Source organism: Larus michahellis, chromosome 4, assembly GCF_964199755.1.
Source record: "Larus michahellis chromosome 4, bLarMic1.1, whole genome shotgun sequence".
NCBI lineage: Eukaryota > Metazoa > Chordata > Aves > Charadriiformes > Laridae > Larus > Larus michahellis.
Genome location: NC_133899.1, coordinates 47,514,351 through 47,538,176, shown reverse-complemented (window position 1 = coordinate 47,538,176; position 23,826 = coordinate 47,514,351). Strand labels below are relative to the sequence as shown.

The following is a 23,826-nucleotide window of genomic DNA, read 5'->3' as shown; positions in this document are numbered from 1 at the left end:
GGCCGTGGTAACAAGACAGCTACTGGTATGTATCTTTGTACATAAGTTTACATTGTTAACTTCTTGCTTGCTTCCTGAACAGATGAAACCACAAAGGACTGTACCAGTAGTATCTTATTTATTCCTGCACAGATAACTTCTGTTGAATTGAATGAGGTTACTCTATTCTTGTGAAAGTGAATGAAGTCCAAATATCCAAAAGCAGGTGCAAACTCCTCTCTTCCAGATGTTATGCAGGGGGTTAAAAGACTTTTAGAACATTTCTAGCCCTGGCATCCCCATGGGGGTCCATATAGCTTTCAGTGTATTTATTTGAAAAGAAAATTTGTTTATTAAACAAATTACTAGATTTGGAGTCCAGAGGAATTTTTCCCTAAAATTGGCCAAGATCCTGTATTATTTTCTTTTCCTTTTGAGGATCACAGGGAGTTTTCTCTAAAAAACCACCGTGCTCTGCAGAGAATGTAAAATGGTATCCGTGATATTCTTGATTCCTTCTGCTAGTTTCTGGCCTCGTATGATAAATTTGGCCTCTAGTTTTTAATAAAGATTTTAAGGTAATTAAAATGATTGAAAAGTATTTTGTGACTCGTGGTATGTGGTTGTATCTGAAGTAGTTTTCTAAAACATGTATTGCATGAGTGTTTCAGATTGCAGATTACTGGAGTTAATGGCTGAGGTGGCCATAGATCTGTTTTGGGATTCCTAGGTAAGTCCAAAGGCCTGTATACTGACCTAAAAATTCAGTCTTGAATGAGAATATTTAGCTTTAACTATTTTTGGTATCGCCTTCTTGTGCTTTGGTCATTTATTTGCTGAAATATTTCTCTGATTCAAATAGCACGGGTAGGGGGCACTCTCTCCCTAAAATTGAAGGGCCGGAATCTAGACTGGTTTGACATATTAGAGTAGTTAGTTTTTGAGGGTCAGCCTTCCTAGAGTGAATAAATATAGAGAATCCTTCTGAGCCATTTTGAAGGAGCAGCAAAAATGTGGCAAGGCTGCTGGGGACTTTATATTTTAGCACTTCTTACCAAGTACTGGTTGCCCACCATCGTATTTAGGAGGTTGCCACTGCACAGTACAGTAATCTTCTCCAATGTTGCTGATCTTGGGAGCTTCTGGAGGGTCAGGAACATCTGAAGAAAGTGTGAGAGTTGTTACTGTTTCAGTTTCTGTGTACAAGTCAATGAAATATTTTTCTTTAACATTTTTTCTGTATTGTATCGATACAGCTTTGTCAGATAGCAACAGTAGGTAAAACCAAGGATGTATTACTTTAGTCTTGAGTGAATCCTGCTCTTCGATGCTTCTATGTTAGGTCAGTTTTCCTTTAAATACCATTTGATTATTCAGCTCCTTTGTTTTTCCCAGACACAATCAACTTTTTGCAAAAATGTAAGGTTACAAGGTAATTCTGAACAAAAAGAAGAGGCTTGCTCCAGGGTTTCCTATTTTCTCTATAATAAACTTTATATGGAATATAATGGCTGCATGTCTCGCATACTTTGGTATTTTGGAGATATTCATAGTAAATATCCTAATTTAGGTGAATACTAAGTCTCTTTACACCTTTCATAAATCCTAAGCAGTGAATTCTAAGTTTTAACTCTGTAGGTGAAAATATTTTTCTTTTATCTTTTCTAAGTTTGCTTATAACCTGACCTTTTGTCATATGTGTGGCAGGGTATAAACAAGTTAAATATTATGAAAAAATTTACAAAAATTACTGACTCAAAATCATATTCCCCCCAGCTCTTCTGTGACTCACAGTGGCAATCTGTTTATCTTATGTCAGATACATTATGTATCTTTATTCCATTAACCATTTACTGCTTAGAGGATGAAGTAATCTTTGCTTAAAAGCACACAACAAAAACCACAACAAAATGACAAGAAATTTTTCTTATCTCAGACAAGCATGAAGCATATACCTGAGAAGGGAATGTCATCTGTAAAATGATAGGATCACCTGAAACTGGAAATACATAAAAAGGAAATACATGGATTTCTACTGGGAGTTGTTCTCTTACCTTTTCACACAGAAGGCAACTACCTGTGAAAAATACTTCTGCCAAATTTTGTGATTGGTAGTATTCCTGCTGTTATGATCCTTTTCTGTTTTTTCTAAACCTAAAGTCAGAACTTGCCTCAGTTTTAGAGACGAGTGAGTTTCAGTGAACTCAAGATACTTTCATGCTCTGGTTGTTTCCTTCCTTCACTTACCAATAACTTTGACTGTGATATCAGCCTTATCTTCTCCCACTGGATTCTTAACTATAACTCTGTATACTCCCTCGTCCTCCTTTTCTGCTCCTTCAATGATGAAGACACAGTGATCTTCATGCATCTCCACACGAACTCTGCCTTCAGATTCAAACAGAAGCTGTGGGCAGTGAAAGTAACAAATAAAGTCATTGTAAGTTGTGCCAGGGACAGCCTGATGAGCATGTATGTAAGCTGGTGAAAAACTTCAAATCATTGAATATTATCAAAATTATTGAAAAGCCGTAAAGTATTTCAAGTTCTATTTGTATGTAGAAGAGAGAAAATACAGATTAAGTGGCTCACACAAATAACATTTGGGAAAATTGGTTCTGAATGTCTGCAGATTATTAAGATTCATCGCTAGTTACACATACCCAGTTCTGTTTCAAAGTTACTAAGTACTTCCTCAAATTCCTACTTGGGATAACTGCTAGTATCAACTGAAAGAGTTTCATGGATAACAGTTGGGTACTGTATAAATTCAAGAAGGTTTGCAAATTCAAATGGCTGAGCAAACTTTCCTGATCAACAGTATCTACGTTTGGCATCAGATAACATGGATTTGAATAATTTCCCTCTAAAAAATTTACCATGTTTCTTGTAACTGTTAATGGCATTGGTATGATTTCTGTCACTCAAGAATGTCATATGGGGTAACTTTCTACTCTTTTCTGAGCTGAGGTCTAAACATAATGACCACAACTTTGCTGTGAATTTATAACACACTCCTTTCTTCTTTATGTGCCCACACATCTTTAGACTTAGAACAGGAACCATTAGAAAGCTTATATGCCTGAATAGTGACTAGTACAGCAGAATCCTAACCCTGAGAAAGGTTTATTGGTGCATAATAAATGTAACATATTTTTACTTTAGCAAAAAAAAAAGTTATTTATGACAAAAAGGAAACTTGTTGGAAAAGGAATCCTCTTTCATTGTTTTGTACGTACGTAGTCCGCTCTCTTGACCCATTGTCATCTTTCTCTGTGTCCTGTAAGATTTTCGTCATTTTTTTTTTCCTATAGCTATTATTGAAGCTTACAAGTTACTGGGTGGTGGTGGGGGGAGTGATAAACATTCATGAATATATTAAAAAGAGTTTTCAAATAACTGCTTTAATTCCTTGTAATCCAGCCACCATGTGATGGTGATTAAAAAGAGATTTCCTCGATCAGCATCTTACTAAATCTCTTGTGCCCATTCTAAGTGTTTCTCATTCATTTTGAGGCAAGGTGTTGTGTTGTTTGCTTCACCAGTTTTTGTATCTACTGACTTTAATTTTATTTTCTTCTGAATAGGCCCTTTTATCTGGAAAAAACTAAATGTATTTTTGTGTATGCATAAATAATAAGGATCTTACCTTACTATCAGTATTTAAATCACTGCCATTTTCTGAGGGAGTCACGGAATCCTCATTGATTCGAACAAGGTCACTTTTCTAGATAAGCAAAGAAACCACAGAAAGTCAGCCAAGTCTTTCTGAACAGAGAAATAAAGCTGTTTCTGCAAGATGGAGAAGAGTCTGTAGGTTTGTTAGAGGGCTTGAATATAGAGGTGTGGGAAAAGCGAAGAGCAAAGTGAGGCAGCAAGCAGGCCTGGGAAGGAAATCAACTGATACGAAAGTAAAAAGCAGAAATAGAAATAGATGTATCAGACTGCAGTGAATTAAGGGAAGGATAAGTCAGCAAAACCAAATTTACGGCTTAACAAACAAAGATGCGTGACATTCCTGAAGTAGAATTGTAACTGGTTGTGAATCTGTCTGTGTCCTGTGGTACTAGTTACTCATCTTGTACAACTACAAAAAAAAAGAATTGCTTATTTCTGTAGCAATTGGATAGTAAGTTGATGTACATGTTTTAACACTAGGAAATATAGTCAGGTCTGTAACGCATAAAGTATTCTGAAGCTGTGCTACTGTTTGCTTAGGATTTCATTAGTAAGTATATACTATACATCCTTCAAAACAAGACTGGTTTCTTTTACTCATATCTTGAGACCTCATGTCTTAGAAATAACACTGTCTAGGGGTTGTCTGATATCCAGTCGTCATTTTATCAGAGAAACTTGTGTACGAGAGGCGATTTCTTGTGGTTCCCAAATGAGAGACAAGTGGCTTTTTTGTTTGTTTCCACAATAATTCCGCATTGCAGAAAAATGTCCCAAGTATTATTAAATATGCTAACCTGAAAAAAGAATGCGTCAGAATAATGATGAAATGAGACTGGGAAATTAATATAACTGGCAATATTATTTTGTCTACATCTACGCCTACGGGCAGTGTAATGATGCTGTAGAATATTATGCAAAGTATTGCTGTGTTTTGTGCTAGTTATAGCTCAAGAGCCCACAGATGGTGAGGGGTGGGGATGTTCTGAGATAACTAAAAAGGAAGCTCACTTAACATTTTGTATCTAGCTTCTAAATTCTTTCTTTGATGTTTTGTAATTGCTTTGCTAACACAAATAGCAAATGTACTCTATTTTTATTATATCAAATACAGTTTTACACCAGTGGTCTGCTAAGAAGACATTTTCTTCACAGAGTCTAGAATTCTTGAGAAAGATTTTTTTTTTTTAATTTTTTTTTTTTTTTTTAAAAAGAAGCTGCCGTGTGCAGAACATGTCCATCCTAACAGGTGAAGGTGATGGGGATGAATGATCATTTATTTCTTTTCTCTGAGGTAGGAAGAGAATAAACTTGTATGGTGTCCTACTGTCTGCATGTATGTATGTTTCCTCATATATATTCAGTACCTTCTTTTAGAATAGAAAAACAGGCAACAGTTCAGAACAAGAACAGTTCAGGATGACTCTCATACAAACAGCTAAATACCAAACAACTGCATTGCAGCTATTTACATATTTTTTTTCTTGAGGTTTAAAAAATATAAAATTCAAAGGAAGATGAAAATACTTGTAACTAAGAATTGTAAATCAAAGTAAGATTTGAGAAAGAAAATTAATGTCTTTGCCTCAGACATTGTGTCAGGTTACACATTACCTTGTTTACTTTCTGCCAGATGACAGTGGGTGTTGGATCTCCTGATATGGGAACATCCAATCTCAATTTGTTCCCAGCCACCACGACAATAGTGTCAGGGGATTGGCCCAGACAGTCGAGGTGGATTTTGGGAGGTTCTATAGCAAGGGCAGAGAAAATAAGTTTTAGATATAGTTTGAATGTTCTGCATGGAGAAAAAAAAAGTGAATATTCATGCATTAAATTAAAAATGAAAAAACACTGCTTCTTTTGATATTGAAAACATGTTTACTTGCATATAAATTGACTGCTATTCTTACCTTCTCGTGGTACAAAATCAATCTTGACCTCTGCAGGGAAAAAAACGTGGGGAGGGATGTAGGAGAAATAGATCAGAAAACAGAATTTATATAGCATCCACACCCATAGAGTAATTTTAAAACTATCCATCATTAAAACCTCATAAGGCATAAACATCAACAAATCAATGCAATAAACTGGAAAACAGGCTTTGTAAAACAATGTGATAATGATAACACAAAATAACAGGGAAAAGAATGTGCCTATATTGAGGTATCAGGAAAGTGATTCTGCATACTCTTTCCTGGTATAACCATGATTAATGCCATCCTTTTTATCCCTCTGGAATTCCCGTTACGTATTCTAAGATAACTTACCCAAAAACTGAAGCTTGGCAGAAAGGTTGTAAGCAAATCCCTGAGGGATGAAGGAATAATCAGCCTCGTCATCTGGTGTGACATCCTCAATAGTTAGCTTATGGATTCTGGAAACATGAAAAAAATATATTCCACTCCCTTACCTTACCTCCCCAGGAGTAACAGGGCTGTCTCAAGAGACAAGGCGCAGGCTGTAGGCTATTAACAGACATTACTATTTCTTCTCCACTTGCCCTAACATCAAGTCAACAACTATCAGGGCTGTAGACTGCTTTACTTTCAGTATTCAAGCACATCTATGTCAGCATGTTGTCTATGAATGGATTTTTCTTGTCAAGGTAGATGTGTAGTCTAGTCTGAATAGAGGAAGCAGTTCCTCTGCTTTAGTCAAGTCCTTTACTATTACTGGGGCAGTTGTAACACTGCTGACTGGTTTAATTTGATCATGTTGTGACTACAATAAATTATGGAAAAACAAGCTAAAAATTGATGTTCACTCCATGTATTATTGTAAATTCAAAACAGGATACAGAAAGGCGAATCAAGGAAGACTTTACCTAACACATAATGCTTGTGTATCTTCTGAATCTTCTTGATCTCCATTTCTAGTAGTAGTTAGACTGCTAAGCACAGAATTGTGTAACTTATGTGTTTATACTAACACTAATTTTTTCTGAAGGGGTTTATACATAAGTGCTATCTTAATCTCCCTTAAAAACTATTGCTAATTTTAAAGTTATCAACAATATGTTGTCTAGATTGTTTGAATAACAAGAAAATATGAAATCTTAATGAAAACGGAGAATGAATTCTGCTGATATACCACTGATGCCATACATGCAAAATGTACCAACACAGAAAGACTATACACATACCAAAGCAAGTCTGTCACTATATGTTGATTGCGTATGAGAAGGTTTTTAATTTTTTTCCTTTAGCGGGAGCCAGGACAAAGTCTTGACTTATATTCCTATCCCCTGAGAAATAGTTCCTGTGGATTGTAATGCAATACCCAAGCCTGTACCTGTTTTCTTAAACAAGACTAACCTGCCAATATGGGAGATCTTTATCCTTTCATTTGGGACCACCTCCTTTCCATTTTTCAACCAGATTCCTTTCACATTTTCATCAGAAACTTCACACTTGAAGACTGCCTGGTCACGTGCCTTCACTGTCAGGTCCGCAATGCTCTGATAAACTTCCAGCTTTTTCTCTGATATTGTGAGAATAATCGATACACACATCAACAAATCAGAATAGCTCTCTAAGTAGACAGTTAGTGTGGATTTACTGAGTAGAAAAGGCTCGTGCTGAGCAATGTGTTTGTGGAAGGGTGAAATATGAAGGGAAATCCACAGCACGCAGGCTTTAACAGGACTGAGAGCTAAGCACCTGTTATTATCAGGGTATCTGTTACATCCGGCACACAGGTCTGAGTTCTCCTTGAGGCCTTTATCAAACCTTATGCCCCTTATTAAGTCGTCTTTTTTCCCTGGCATGAGGATTATGCTACCCGTATGAACTATCCTGGAGAAGGTTACCTTCAGCCTGTTTTCATTTTTCAGCTTCTCTGGTTCTGTAATATTACCTGTGCCTACCTTGCACAATTAGTTCAGCGACTGATACCCCACCATTGGTCTTCACGGTGTAGTGTCCACTATCCTCCTTGGTTGACTCATTAATAATTAGATACTGCTTTTTTCCATCTTTCTTGAATCGGTATTTGAATGTTTCTTCCCGTGTCAGCTCAACTCCGTCTTTTTCCCTGCAATGCCAAATACTGTTGAGTCATTTTTCTATGATTGGAAGAGGAGAGTAAGAATCAGGTCAATGTTACTAAAGATCGGAAAGCACAAAATAAATCCAGTCTCTGTAGGGTTTAAGTTAGCAAAAAAGACACCATTGCACAAATGTTAGTGGAACCAAAACACTTCTAGCTTGGGCATTAATTTTCACTAGGTGTTTTACTTCTGGTTCAGGAGAGTTTACTCACAAGGAATTACTTGATTGTTACTATTTATATGCTATAGATAAACATGAAAGTATATTAAATGCTGTAGAAGATACAGGGATGAAGACGCACTTCACCAGCAGGGAATTTACTATCTTAAAAGCTGCCATAAGGTAAATGGGACTTGCTGGGAAATGACCTAAAGTCTTAATTTTCCTGATGTGAATTATAATTGTTATAGATTAATGGTTTATGGGCATCGGTAAAAGAAGAAAATCTTAGGATGGATTTAAATGAAGATGTATTTTTGGACTTTGTAGCCCTTTCCATTGAAGGATGCCATAGTATATTTAAGACATTACTAAATTAAGCTTCACCATCCAGCCTGGGAGGAAATTTAATTATTGTAATTTCTAATCGTCATGAAGGGAAACAAGCAGAGAGGATTCATGTTGTTTAGTCAAGGGCACACCAAAATGCATAAGACGTTTTAAAGATTTCCTGTTCGTAATCCTAAATAACATAAACAGGCTACAAGAAAATAACTTGTAATATCTTCAACTTATTCCTTTTGTAATATTTTATATTTTTCATTATTATTTGAATATATTATGTTATTTGAATACTGATGCAGTTTGTAAATGATTTTTTTTTCTCTTTCATACTTACTCATGTGAAAAAAGAAATAGAAAAGATGTTATGCTTTTAATAGAGTAAGAATTTTCTTTCTATCTTGTGTTATTTCCCTTACTTGTTACCAGTGACTATTCAGTTTAACAAATGAGTTTACAAGATAGCAAATTGAAATTCTATTTAGGGACTCATTAAAATACTATAGCTCTAATTTCTAGGTAGATGTATTCAAGAAAACCTTTTGCCTCTGTTAGAGTCTGCTGAAGTAAATCACAAGATCAAAACTTTAAGCAGGGACAGGAATCCTACACCTTGTGTCTTAATCTAAGTACCTACTTAATCTAGTACCTGCTGCAACTGCATTTCAGCATACCTACAGGTTACTCCATCCTAATTGTTCTTTACACCACTGCTTATTGTAATTTATAGTTGGTTTAGAAAAATACTGGCATCTCTTCCAGATCACAGGACTACAGCACTAGTAAGGGAGGAAACAGAGGAAGCCCATAACAGCTCCATGAAAGACAGGGCTTAACATTATGTCAGGATAATACTTCCTCTGCTTGCTCAGTGGCAAGAGTTTGAGGCTACAAGCAAGATGGTCTCCTAAGGCTGATCTCATTCATGCAGATTAGTTCTGAAACAAGTGCTACAATGCAATGCGTAAACCTTTGCTGAAACGCTGAAAATTGACTGTAATCCAGAAGTTCAACATGCTGCTGTGGCAAAACCAGGCACACGCACTGTGGCTGGTTTTCCAAAGCTGAACTTTTTAATTTTTTTTTTTGTGATGTATTTCGACACGTGGCTCATGAAAGATATCTGAATATTCTATTCAGCCATTGATAAGAAAGAGGTCTCTTGAAATCTTGTCTAAGTAATGAAAATAGACTATTTGCAATGCCTAGTGCCTTAAATCCCTGGGAAGGGAATAGTATATTTAACTTGTGTTTGTTTTACTGACTAGCACATTGCTGATGCTGTGTATGAGTAGAGTGCAGAGGGGTGTACTGACAGATGGTGGAGCGATAAAACTGTAAACCTCAAAAAAGAACTCCCAGATATCATTTGGCTTAAAATAATACACCGCTGCAGTGAAAAGTGAAAAACTTCATATAAGGTAATATTACAGGATTATAAAAAAGAAACCCACAAAAACCATGGAAGTGTTGGTTTAAAGACCACTGTAGGTCGTCTGGTCCAGCCTCACACTTGAAGCAGAACTAGTCCGATAATAGGTAGGTCAGACATGGTTTAGTCTATCCAAGTCCCGAATATCTGCAAGATCAAATATCTGTTCTCAACTTTCACTCAATGCCTCTTTCCTCTGTCTGGAAATGCTTTCCTATTTCCTGCTTAGATTCTAAGGATAAATTGGTTAATGTCTTCTGAGATACCACTGATATAGGTACTATGTGATAATGGGGACACACAGATTTATTGTTATTATTACATTACTATAGTTTGTTTTCACTGGGAGCTGATAAGATGATACATCCGGCATTCAGAGATGGAAAAATCAGGTCAAAACTATGTATTTTATTACATATTTTTCTTCAAGAATTATATTATTTCCAAGACCATCTGAAGTTTAGAAATAACTATTCCATAGTACTGCATAATAATAATGTGAGACTTTTCCGGGTGATCAAGAGAACATTCTTTCCTGATTACTATGAAGAGACCCACATAATGAATTCTCCAAGCCCTAGTCTGATGGCCGTGCCCAAGAGGCTGTAAGCCTTATTTCTGTCTTGTGCAAGTCACATAATTGCTTTTGTTCGTGTGCTTGTGATTTCATATCCCAGGCTTAAAGGGTGCAAGAGATATAACAGGTGCCCTGAGTTAGTGCCTGTTACTTGGCTTAAACTCTTGAGCATTTCCCTCATGAGCCATAAAACTGGAACTCTTTCTCCATACTGTGCTTCAGTATGAAGACACTTCTCTCCATTGGACACTTCTCTCCGTTGTCCAAAATGTTCCCTTTGTTGCCAAAGATCATTGACTGAGTCTCAATTAATAAAACAGTGTAAGTGTCTAATTATGTTGCTATGATTTGACGAGTTTCTCTGACCACTTGCTGCATTTCAGGCTGAGACAGCTGCTGGTTTGCCCTTGTCACACCAAATGCCCATCCCACAGATACCAGCTCTGCAAGATGTATGGGAGTTGTTCAAAGGCATAGGATCAAAGTGTGGCAGCTGCACTGTGCTCTGAGAGGGACAGATCTGATTGTCCCCATCTCTTGTGACCAGGCATTTGTAAGCAGTTCCTCAACAATAGCATGTGTGTGCCTGTGCATGTGGCTTTAATAGTGTAATGCATATGCTGTATTAGCTCTTGGGCTCTATTTAAATTCCCAGTTCCTTCCTTTGGGAGAGCAGATGAGCGGTTGGCACTTTCCAGGAATGTAATGGGCATTGTGGGAACAGTTGATAACCATGTGCCTGAAGCTGTTAACAAGCACAAGAGAATTTCATCTGGTAGAAAAATGAAGTGAGAACAGTGTGCGTAAGGCTCGGTATGTGAGCACTGCTTGCTGTGCCTGCCCAAGCAGTGTGTGCCTTCCAGTTTCTGCTCAGCTGCAACACTCAACAAAATGGACTCTGTGGTCTAAATGTTTGTCTCTTAATCCTGCTCGCTGCATGTGCATAATGGCTGGCTTTGCAGGATCACCACAACAGGTATGTTAAAATAAGTCAATGACCTTCCCTCTCCCTCTGCTGTCTCTTGTCCCTCAAGAGACGCTAACTTTTTGCCTAAGAAAAAATACTTTTAAAAAAAACATGTCACTACAGTTGAGAAAACCAGAAAATTCCATAAAATACAGCAAACTCATCGCAGTACAGATCTGATTACTCTGGGCAATAGTTAGACACTACTGTCAAGTGTTTAGAAAACTTTAAAGCTAACAGCTTGGCAGTTCAGTAGCATCCTGTAAACACTGAACGAGAAATTCTAGAGACACTATGAAATATCTATACTTCATTTGTTTTCTGCCAGGTTCTCAATGTTTGACATAGAGAAGGAGGATCAATCTTTTCCTGAAAACAGTTATGTAGGATGCCTTCCTCCTTTTTATTCCACAACTCTTGTCTGCAAATGCTCGTCCTAGAATGTCCCATGGAGGGATGTGGTTTCGTATTGTTTGGGGTTTTTTTTTTCCCTTTTCTACTACCTTACCATTTCACAGTAGCTCCTTCCTCAGACACTTCACACTCAAACTCCACTCTCTCTCCAACCATCACCATCTGGTCCTCCAGTGGGTGAGTGATCAGGATTGGAGGTTCTGGAAATGAAGAGACTTTTATTAAAAGAGTATTCTGTGAGACTGAAGACCAGAGGTAGATTTCACCACTCTACACTCCACAGGAAGAACCCCTGGCTAAATACACGGTGATGCTCTCTGTGTTGGAACTGAAAATTTACTATGCCAAATCACATTATCAATATTATCGAATGACTTCTTGGTTTTTGCTTCATGAGACATCATACAAACATAGGTTTAATTAGTTTTCATATATATTCTGAAATTCTAAACTAGAGGCATTGCTTTTCTGTACTGCTTGATCTGCTTGTAGAGCTTGAGGGACATGTTTATCTTGAATGGAATCAAATTTTTAAAGTAAGTTTCTAGACCTGTTGTTGGAAGATGTAAATCACTTTCCAAATGAGAATTAATGGTAACTGTTACTGTGCTGTTTTCCTGTGCTTTCTTAGTTGCAGCTATAGGGAAAATTTTCCTTCCTTTAACAGTAAGAAAAATATCTACTTCAATAGATGTCAGAACTTGTTCATGTTTGACAATTTCCTTTCCTACGAGATTAACTAAATCTGAAAGTAGAGAAGGTGACAGTAATTCTAAATATTAGGGGAGATCTCTTTCCTTTTGCTACCGTTGCTTACCTTTTACAAATAATTCCGTGAAACTCTTCTCCTCCCCTACCACACATTCATATGCTGCATCATCGGCCAGAGAGCAGTGGTTTATGGTCAGTATTCTCTTATTCCCAACAGCCTCAAAAATATATCTGAAAAGAGAATCTAAATGTAATTATCGGAGAGTAACTCTTTTGGACCCAGTCACTGTCTTCTCCTGTCTGGCAGATAAAAAGGCTCCTACTTTTTTTCTGTCATCAGTGTCAAGGTTTGTTAAGATTCAAGTCCTATATCTCTGTCCTGGTGCAGTGGGCAGCAGTAGTGTTTGAAAAACTAGCATAGGAAGTTACGGAGAAATCTTTATACAAATGTGAGACATAAAAACTGCTGTGAATGGTGCTGGATGCTTTTCTAACATCTAGCCATACAACAAACCTGACTGCCATTAAAAATGCTTTGTGATGGCTTCAGCACAAAATCACTGGAAATGTTTTTTTACAAACAAGCTACACTGAAGTATATCCCATATCACAAGAAAATAATTTTGAACCCTGGATACACACATAAAGATCAGAATATAATCTGAAGACTTACTTGCTAAGTAGGTAGATGTATGCATCCAGTTCCACGTGTAGATACATAGAGCAATGGGAAGAAAAAGAAAAAGTCATGAGAACAGCAAACTGACCCTGACCCAAAGCACTATGTAGATTCTTTCTCAGCTCCTATTTCTCCCTATTTTATTACTTGCTTTCTAAGAAAAGCTAGTTTTTCCACTTTATCCAAGCTGTAGCTTATTTATTTTCGGATTTCCTGTATTTCTAGTTTACCTGCCGCTCACTTGGATCTCCTGTCCATTCTTCAGCCATTTCACATCAGCATCTGGATTGGCAACTTCGACCATTAATTTAATCTTTTGCCCTTTGTCCACTTGGTAAGCTGGATCCAATTTCTTGAGGAACGCTATGATGAAGAATGATTTTTATTTTAATTTTTTAAAAATAATAATTTGGTAATTTTTATACTTTTTTTTTTTATGTTCTCTCTCAGGAAAGTAAATCTTTATTCCTTTTCCTGTTGTTTACTATCATCTTAAACCTTCCCTACTTTCTGCATCGCCGTTTGCATTTCTGCCATTTCTGTCTGTTTTTCATCCTGTCTGTTTTCTGTTTTACTTAACATAGGATGAAAAGCACGTGATATAAACTAAAACAAGCAAAGTAGAATATTCTAAATCAGATGTGATATGTACTTCAACATATCATAAACAGAGTTACAGCTACATCTGCTCATGTAGGAAAATGATACCGCTCTTCTCAGTACTAATGAATGGCAGCTTGCCTTCTCTATTTCAGACTTTTAAAACAAATTAGTTAAAATTAGGTAATTACTATTTCACAGGAGTAGAAAAGGCTCAAGAATTTCAAATGTATCATCCCAATGGAAATTAAATTCTTTAATTGTATCACTGATGCCTGACATACTGACCAGTTTTGGGGGTGGGGAGGAGTGTTGTTGTTTTATGTTTAGGGTAAGATAAGGGGCAGAGTCAAAGAAACTAGTAAAAGGAGCAGGTTCAGAATATCCAGAGTTTCCAAGCAAGGTAGCTCAGAGTTTTGGGCCTAGCTTTAATCTTTGTTAATCATCATTTCACATGTAAAAACTGTGTAACAGTTGAAATAGGAAACTCCTATTTCCCACACTCTTGTATCTGGCTGCTGTCTAGCTTATGTTAATATTTGAAGAACTCCCAAATAAGAAGATATGAACACATATATTTGGAATAAATACAGCTCACCAACCTGTACTTTTTTTCTCTTCCTTCTTTATGCGTTTGAGGCGTTTCAGCATTCCACGCAGATCTGTGATACCATACTGAAAAGCAATTTTCTCGTATTCGGAAGGAGGAGCTTTCCTCAGGATTTCCCAGACATCAACATCAGATTGTGATTCACATTTTGCTTCACCTCTGCAGAAAAGGATTAGAGTATCTGAATGCCACTATTGAGAGGATTTAAAAACAGCCATAGGCTTGGAGAGATACATATTGGCTAGAGGAAGCCATTTCTTAATAAAAAATTTATCAGTCTAACTTTTTGCTATATATTATTGCCTAAAATAATGATATAAAACTGGTGACTAGTTTTACTTATATGTCTATATACAGTGATTAAAATCCAATCACTATTCTAAAGGGTTTACTTTCTAATAGCCAAAGAAAATAAATATTAACTTCTCTTTAACAATGGGTAGCGGCAACATGAGGAGACTTATTTTCCTGTCATGGTAATACACAAAACGTGGCAAAGCAAGGAACTGAACTGATATCCTGAGAATGCTTTAGAAATACGGCAGTTGGTTTCTGTTAATAAGAAACAAGTCCTTTTCTACTCAGGACATTTTTTCTCTTTGCTAAAATGAATCACAGATTATTAAAATATTTATCACCTGTGGTAAAGACAATTGTTGGCTATAGTAATCTATAAAACATAAGGGCACGTAGATTGGTGAGTAGTGGCAAACAAGACAATATTTACAATGGACTACTAATTTTATAGTTTAACCAAAGAACTAGTGATTATGGAAGAATTAATGTTTGGTTTAGCAAAACCAAGTGAATATTTGGTTGTCTGGCTTTAGGAAAGGCATTCTTTTTCTGTCATCATATTTTTTATTTAAAAGGCCATAACTAGAAAAAGAAATTAGTGTAACCTTACCGATTTACTGAGCGCAAGAAGCTGCTGTACTCCAGAATGATGCAGAGAACCGTTTGGAAAAACATGCAGCATCCCGATGGGAAAGAAAAAGGGCATCATGTGTTAATACAAAAGAGCCATGGATATCATCTTCACCTTCAGCAGAACAAGCCTGTGCTTCACTAGTAGGGAGATGAAGGAGCTCATGCAAAAGCTCTAAAATAAGCTTAAGAAAAACGCTGTTCCCTAATGAAACCAAACTCACTCCCACACTTTGTACAGTTCTACTCTGCAACTTATATAAGAAGTGTAAGCACTGCTGCTTATTCCTAATTATGGCTGATTGCCTTACAAAATAGCTCTACTTTGTCCTGTCGTCATGGAGTTGTTGCCTGTCATAGTTTGCATTTTGGTAATCAGAGAAAGGATGACAGAAGTAACATTTTCTTTAGGAAATTTCTTTAGGAAAAGGAACTTCCTGTGGCTGTTGTTTCTGACTTTACCAGAACCAAGCAGATTCCAGTGCAGCAGAACACACCCTTATAATGAAGACATGTTCAGTGCTAAAACCCATCATGCACCCAAGTTATGCAGCAGGTAATGCGGAGAAAAGTGGAGGATTATTGGCCATATTTTCATTTTTTTCAGGAAAAGAACAGTCCCCCGTTAGTCTGTGAGGAATATTACTACTTAAAAAAGCATGGCTGTAGTCAGTCTAGACAGCAGGTATAGACAGTCTAGACCAAACATTTCTGGTACTCCTTTTATTGCCCAAAAAAGGCTTGCTTGTAAAGAGAGTACTATGTTTATAAAAGTACTGCAGTCCAGGCTTGGGATTTCCAGCACCCTCGTAGCTCTTGAACAGAAAGGAAGCAAGAGAAGAGGATTTCGGCTCAGTGTGTTTGAACTGAAATATGGCATGCAATATCTTATATCTCTGGAGTGGTTTAGCACTCACTAAGACCTCACTGACACTCATTGAATTGATAGGTGTATCTGAAGTTTGGACTCCTTGCGATAACTGCAGCCTACTGGGTATTTGGTTTGTCATACGGTGCATCAACATCACCCACAAATTTAATCATGATTCCTCTTCTCTATATATCTATCATTTAATTTGGGGAAGCTACAAATGGTTTGTAGTTTTGCCTAGCAGAAGCCAGGCCAATTGAACTAATTTGCCACATAGACCAAGATTTTTTGATCTATTTTTTGCCAAATAGACCAACTCTTTAGAGTTGCAAGATGAGCAACTCTAAAATATTTCTAAATGCATGTAAATTGGAATAGATACATAAATACATAAAACTAGGCATATGTAATATTATGGTCGTGCTGCGTTCTTTGTACTAGTGCAATTAATGTTCTGTCTATCTCAAAGGAAATATCAAATCATACGAAATAAGAAAGACGTAACAGATTCCAATGTTATTATTTTCCCTCAGGCATTATATAAATATAGGTGTGCTCTCTGTCTGCCTACTTATATGCTCATCTGTATACGCCCCTTTACCTGAAAATTTGCGGGTAGGATTATTTGTGGAGTTTTTAAAAATATTTTGTGTGAGTTATTTTTAAATACATCATGAGAAAAATCTTCCAGTTTGGAAGCAATTCCACAGTCTAGTATATGTCACTACTGAGAAGACTTCCTTAATTCTTGCTTTAGCTTTTCCATTACTCAGTGTCATTCCATTGTTACATCTGTCAATACTGTTTTGGCGTATGCAAGCTGAAATACAAGAAATTTGATCATTAACAAGAGTATAGTCTCTTCCTTGGAAATACGAATATTTTTCTAATTACAAGGAAAGGCTTGTAAATTGCATGTAAAATGGTACTAAAAGCTAAAGGTTGTAATCTTCATCGTGTTTAATTGAGTTCTGCAAAAGAAAAGAAAAAAATGTCTTTGTCTCTGAGCAAAGCTTTCCCCATCCCAGGACTCCTTTTCACCATTTTGTATTTGTTAAAACTTTCTAACTGTACTAACAGAGAGTCAGTACAGTTAAGCTGTACTCATCCACTACCAACAGGAACTAAGCAGTGTATAAAAAGTAATAGAGCCCTTGGACTCCTGAAGTTTCTCCAACCCTTATGTTACTCTCCCTGATGTTGGGGATCCTTACTCGGACTGATCATCTCATAGGTTAACTATGTGCTTGAGGGCATTAAGATGCAGCTTAGTGAATCTGCTGTAAATGGAATATGCAGCTGATATGTTTTAAACATATGTGGAGGGCTTAAAAATAGTTTTGTACATCCCAGAGATGGTTCCTTCCTATCCCATTACTGTCAACTGATTGGACCCTGTCAGCTGTCACCTCCTTCAAGGTCTCTGCTCACTATCCCATTTAATAGTTCTGTGACAGCTGTTCCCTTCCTCTTCCCAATGACCTCTCCTTGGCCCATGACATCTGTATGTCAACAGCAGTTAATTAAATTACAGTGATAGGAGATATAGTATTAAATGAAGCTCTCTTTATTATAGTGGGAATGCTCATTACCTCTGGATTGAGGGGCAGTTGTAAATTAGGTGGGATGAAGCAGAAGTGGTAAAAGAATGGCTCTTGAGAGTTCCTCAGCCTGAGGTCCCTTTTTCTGTTCTATTTTAATGAAGAATACTTTCATTCCATGGTGAGTTTTTATGCCTGTCCATTCTCATTGCTATAGGAGTGGTCTTCAACCTATGGTGTGCAAAGCCTGAAGGATCCACAAATTACTTCTAAAGTGGCTTTGAAAAACAACTAGGAGCGGTGAATTTATCAGTATGCTTAAATTCACTATACAGAGATTTGTAAGTCAAGAAAGGTCAAAAACACTGATAAAATACAGTGAAATCTGTAAGATTCTTTTAATGGATTATATTTCTAGCCGAATGAATAATGAATGGTTAAGTCCACAAACTGAACATTTCTGGAAATACTGGACATGTTTACTACTTTTTAGAGTTCTATCACTGCTTGAAACTAATTATGGAAGCAGAAGGGAAAGGCACTAGGAGAGGGGCTCACAGTACTTAGCACTTCATTCCAGCTGGAGTCACTGTATGAAATTATGCAAATATTTTCATGTTGGCCTCTATTTGTTTGAAATTTTTAAAAAGAGATCAGAATTCTTTTTTGCCTTACATTTTCTATAGAAATTAGAACTTGTGTACAACTACTCTATTTGAGCTCTCAAACCTGTACAGTTTTGATTACTGCCATTATTCAGAGAGCATATTTTCCCTACTTTAGAATTACAAAAATTTTCTGGTTGTAGTGTTACTGCAAAGCAAGAATTCAATTCTAGTTGGATACATTGCATATTGCATAATACAGGGCTTAGTGACCTTTTTTGCCCAACTGAAATTTGGGTGAATTAAGCTGAGTGAAACATGAGGCTATTGTGGCTTTATTACCTGCCATAACCAAGCTAATTCAGATGCCTGCATGATCCTGTTCTCTTTCTGAAGATAAAACACTTTTTATAAATAGTGATACCAATACCTGGGCAGAGGCTGAACACAGATTTACAGCAACATTCATCTCAAGTAGTTGACTGTGAAAACTTAAACTGAGTAAGTTTAGATTTGCAAAACATGAGTCTAGTGACAAGTGTTTATAGTAACTTCAGGAGCTGGAAAAACAGAGTGAATGGCCAAGGGCAGTAAGCAGAATGAAGCATGCTTGGAGTAATGGGATGATAAAGAGCAATGGCAATTTTACTTGGAACACAAATAAATGGTTTGTAACAGAGAAGCCGGTACATTTATGGAATAAGTGACTTCAGTAATACGTTTAGTTAACATGTTTAAGGATGGATGGAACAAAACTTCAGCACATATTTGACAGGCACCAGCAGGCATATTATGCAAAGGATTTTTCTGATTTTAATTTCTGCGACAATAGGAATTTAAAGCAGTGTGTTATTGGGAAAATTGGGAAATTCAAGGACAATTTAAAAGTGCTTATAAAAGAAAGTGATGGTGGAAAACAAAGAACATTCAGAGAAATAGATTGATTTGTATTGAATGGTCCATCTTTAACTTCTAATTGTTTAAAAGCATTTCTGTCTCACATATTGGTGGCTGGTAATTTTCTTTCGTACTATCTAAATTTTGCCACGTTCTACATGTAAGAAAGATAAAGATGCATGCATTATTTCAAATTAAATGGTTCTTCTATTCAGTCTGACCCATGCATTTATAATAAAATGAAATAGAAATCTTACTCTCTGTTGGAAACAGTGGAATCCAAAACATCCAGATTAAGGTGGTGGTAAAAAAACATTAAGTAGACAGGTTATGATAACAGGTGCGGTAAGGAAGGATAAGAATGAGAGATGAAATTCCACCAAAAAAGTGAAAGTAAAAGCAAGAAATAAGAATTAGAATCAGAAGAGTAAAAAAAAAAAATTAACATAACATTTATACAACATAGACTATCTTTTTATATATGTGATAAACAGCTATGTAATACATAATATATAGTTGTGTAGTGTAATAGTAACATTTAGATATCCAATAAAAACACTCGTCCTCCCAGCTCTCTGATGTGAAGTATTGTGAAAACTTAGGACAGAAAATTCTTAATAAGGCAGCATTATAGACAGGTGTTGTAAATTGTTGTGGTTTTTTTGTTGTTTTGCTTTGTTTTTTGTTTTTTTTTTTTTAAATGAGAAGTGCTGGCGGAAGCATGTAATTACCCTGCTCCTAGCTTTTTCTGTCTTGGGAAAGCTCAATCTTTTTTTTTTCATATTTTTTTTTTCTCTCCATTATAAACCTTGCAAAAATGCAGTAAATGCTGACTATTTGAGGAATTTGCCATAAGTCCCTGTCATCCTTTTTCCAGTTAGAGCTGCTTTAGGAAAACTACAAGGATTCTGAATTTATGAAACTTTCAATTACTCTAGTTCTAGTGTTTTCAGCGGTGTTCAACAGAAGCTTGTTACTTTATTTCTCTAAGGCTATGAATTCTTACTCACCTCTTTTTCAGTAAGGCACTAAAATTAAACTCTCCACCTTCTTCATGTCCCTCGGTACTGTATAATAACAGAAAACCACAATTAGTTTCAGAAGGAAATGGGAATAGCTTGTGAGACTATATCATTATGTAGATGATATTTTTTTGTAGGGACTCCTTGTCCATATTTGTCTTCATATAGGTTTAAGAAATATATTTAATGAACTTGTATTCTTTCTGTACTGATTATGGCTGAAGTTGTACAGGGTATAAACTTGGTCATATTGATCTGGAATGTATTCATTATCATAAAGGTGTTGCAGAAGCTTTCCTTTAGAATCATTAGTGCTTTTGGAAAGCTCTAGTTTCAGAAATATGGAAATTATCAGTGTGGGGCAGCATTTAACCAACCTTTTTGCGTGACTTTTTACAATCTAATCACTTCATTTTCTAGTATTGTCCCAGCTGTAAGTGTTTCTTAAGGTTCTTTTTGATTCCGGAATTCATTATACCGAAAAAAGTGTCACATCATTGGTGCTTGAGAGAGCTAAAGAGGAGTTCTGTGATCTGGCTTTGATTTTGAGATAAGATTCAATATGCAGTTGTTCAACAAGCATCATGGCAAGCAATGTGATGATGAATTGATTTGTGAGAACAAGAAGCAACAAGCAGGAGTTTTTTGATCTGTAAATCTTTCTGTTACGTATGGTGAACTCAGATGGAATGCACAATGTTATTTTTGGTGTTCTGAATCAAATGTAGTTTAGCTGTGCTTCTGAACATTTGAAGTACAGCTCTACTCTGAAAACTTAGTGTAAAGTCACTAAAATCACTTCTTTGGGTTTAATTCCTAAAAAGTCATTTCAGGGACTTGATATAAAAGTACTGGGAGTTACACTGGATTTCATGACTACTGATTATTCAACTTAGCAAAACAAAAAAGGTCTTTTTTGCATTCATCAGGGTTTAGAAAGTCAAAATGTATTTTTTTCATCTCAGTCATTCTCCCATCATCAATGTTCAGCTGGTCCTTGACATCTTTTTGTCTTGAGTATATGAATCTGGTGATGCCATCTCACAGCATTCAGATTCTTCCAGCAGCAACACCTTATATTTAATTATTGTTTTATACACAGAAATTATTCTTTTCAGTTGTACTGGTGGTAGTGGTAGCCCATGATGCTGTCTCTGTCAATACACAGTGCTAGTTGCTTTAGAGAAAATGAGTCTGTCTGTAGAATGTCAGGAAAACTCAGTATTGTAGGAATAAATATTTTAAAAAGTAAGAAAACAGCCTCAACAGAAAAATGATGGGCATTTTAACAATACTGTTAATAAAATGAAAAAGAAATGAGTGCCAAACTTCTTGTGCTGCTTGACAATGCAACATTAGTGAGAAAAGTAACAATTTTAAATTGGTATAATTTTGAATGTGTTGTGAGGAGAGATCTTTTTATTAAGAAAGAAAGTACCATTTTTACTTCTGTGAATACTTTCAAGATAGTACACTACTGGAAAAGATAATTTTCTGTGGATAATGCTCAAACAGAAAAGTGTATTTTTGGCCACTTTTCCCTCTAATTTTCAGAAGATTTTCAATGTTTGCAGGCATAAAATGTACATAAAAAATCACTAGTATAATCCCAAATTCAAAAAGGGTTTCTTGTGATCAAATATGCAAGAAATCAAAATCTACAGCTGGGAGAATAACTAGTCACCTTATTGCTTCCCAGGTGGTCTTTAAATCAGCTTTTCCGGAAAGCCCAGCAATCAATGTTTAGCTTTTCTGAAGCATGAGACCCTAATAATTGCTTTAACATGCACAGAGCCAAGTCTCATCTGAGAGTTCCTGTTTTCATTATGGTGGAAGACTTTGGGGACCAAAAGGGATAGGGTGAGAAATGTAATTATACTAGGATAAAGAGTGTGCCAGGAAACAACAGATTTTCATATGCATGTGTGTTGGTACGTTTCTGTGAGCAGTTGCAATTTTAGTCAGCATGTGCTCAGTAGAGAGGAAAACATGTAAAACAGAGGGGGCAGACATGCATGTAATTTGAAGTTACTTTTTTCTTCTAACAATGGTGAGAAGATGCCACTTGCCAAACATATGCCTTCTCCGTAGATGAATCTGCCTCTCACTGAACTGTCAAACTACTCTTTTCATTATTTATACTCATCTTATATGACTGCTTACTTGTATGTATTTGTTTCATATAAATACTTCATACTATAAACAATAACTTATTTGGAATTTAAGCTGCAGCTAGTTCTGTAGTTTATTTGTTTGTTTGTTTGTTTTCCTTTTCCTAAGCAGAGAGAGACAGTTCATTGTTAGGTTTGAATTTGTCTTCTGACACAGACAATGGCTACCTGAGAAAGGCTGAAGTCATCCGTCTCCCCCCTCCTGCCAGGCTCCTGAGTGAGGGTATCAAAGACAAAGCTTCAGATTTAAGCAGTTCAGTTCAAAATTTGGCTCCATTCTTACAGAAGAAACTGAAAATCTGAACAGCCTGAAGCTGCTCACACTGTGCTCACTCTGAAACAGATTCTAAATTCTTTTAATTGTGCTAGCAAGAAGACAAACTCTTGAAGCTTAATTTCACTGCAGTGAAATAACACAATGCAGCTATGTACTGAGTATCCTCTATTTAATAGGCATCACAGTGAGGCTGGTCAGCTACCTATAGATGGATTTGACTGTAATTCTGCAAGCCTTTTTTAGTTCTTTCTGATAGAATGTTAAATAAAAAAACACTCATATAAAAATAGCACTGTTAGTGAAAAACTCAAGGAGTTGCCACAGACGATTTGTGTCCTATGTTAGAGAAATATATGTCTGTAGGAATATTCTTGGTCTACTAACTTTGCAAAAAATATATAAAAACTAAACCAGAAACTGAATTACACAAAGGGAGAAGAAATACTCAACAGTGAAAAAACACATGTTGTTAATGTCTAAATAAAAAAAAAAGCCAACCAATTTTGCAAATTTTACTAATAGAAGGGAACATTATTCCATTAAGTCTTATATCAATTCAGACTGTATTACAGAATAGCCTTTTCAACACCAGTGCAACACCTTGCAATCTTTAATATCTAAGACCTACATAGATCTGAGTTTTTACACAGACACTTACAGTATCATTGTCTTCATTCAATTAATATAATTATAGAACATGAAAACAAATACAATCAAAATGCTTTTATTAATGCTATCAGAGATATGCGCTTACGGAGCTCACATCAAACTCCACTTCTTTGTTTAGCAAATGTTTGTATTAATGTACATGTAGTTCCTCAAGCCAGACCAAATCAAGACTAGGCACTACACAGATTCTTTTCCTCTGTTGTTCTACGTCTGGAGTGCTTTTTACAGGTCTGGATAAAAAGTGCTGAAGTTCTTGGTAGAATTCTACACATTATCAATTGCATAATTGAAGATAAGCATTATTGTTGTGCTAGTACAAAGTCTAAACTGTCTTAGATGATTTCTAGGAGTTGTATTTGAACAGTAAAAATATTTTCTTAATAGAAATATTTTCTTAGTAGATACCCATATCTTTGTGCTTTTAGTTAGTTTTGTCTAGAAAAGTAATGAATTCTGCATGGAAGTATAATCTGATCATCATAAGTACTACATACTCACGTGCGTCGGAAGGCACCACGAATGTCCAAGTCTGCAGGTATTGGTGCTTCTGATGTAACAAAAAGTGACAAACAAGAATGGGAAAGCAAGTCAAAATAATGCAAAAATACAGTGCTATTTCTAAAGCTTTTCCTTTGCAGACATTTTT

The 23,826-nt window shown here is 36.2% G+C and overlaps 1 protein-coding gene across 1 annotated transcript in view; it reads right to left on the bottom strand.

Moving 5' to 3' along the window:
* MYBPC3 (myosin binding protein C3) overlaps positions 1–23,826 on the bottom strand; it is a 66,447-nt gene that overhangs the window by 28,621 nt on the left and 14,000 nt on the right. The window contains exons 7-22 of the mRNA XM_074584384.1: positions 23,679–23,727; positions 22,403–22,447; positions 20,052–20,108; positions 15,108–15,131; positions 14,193–14,359; positions 13,221–13,353; positions 12,418–12,542; positions 11,695–11,800; positions 7,526–7,692; positions 6,975–7,140; positions 5,928–6,034; positions 5,571–5,600; positions 5,272–5,408; positions 3,629–3,706; positions 2,227–2,386; positions 1,035–1,139 (exon numbers count right to left, since the gene is read on the bottom strand). Coding sequence (XP_074440485.1) covers positions 1,035–1,139; positions 2,227–2,386; positions 3,629–3,706; positions 5,272–5,408; positions 5,571–5,600; positions 5,928–6,034; positions 6,975–7,140; positions 7,526–7,692; positions 11,695–11,800; positions 12,418–12,542; positions 13,221–13,353; positions 14,193–14,359; positions 15,108–15,131; positions 20,052–20,108; positions 22,403–22,447; positions 23,679–23,727 — 1,656 coding nt within the window. The remainder of the gene's footprint in view (positions 1–1,034; positions 1,140–2,226; positions 2,387–3,628; positions 3,707–5,271; positions 5,409–5,570; positions 5,601–5,927; positions 6,035–6,974; positions 7,141–7,525; positions 7,693–11,694; positions 11,801–12,417; positions 12,543–13,220; positions 13,354–14,192; positions 14,360–15,107; positions 15,132–20,051; positions 20,109–22,402; positions 22,448–23,678; positions 23,728–23,826) is intronic.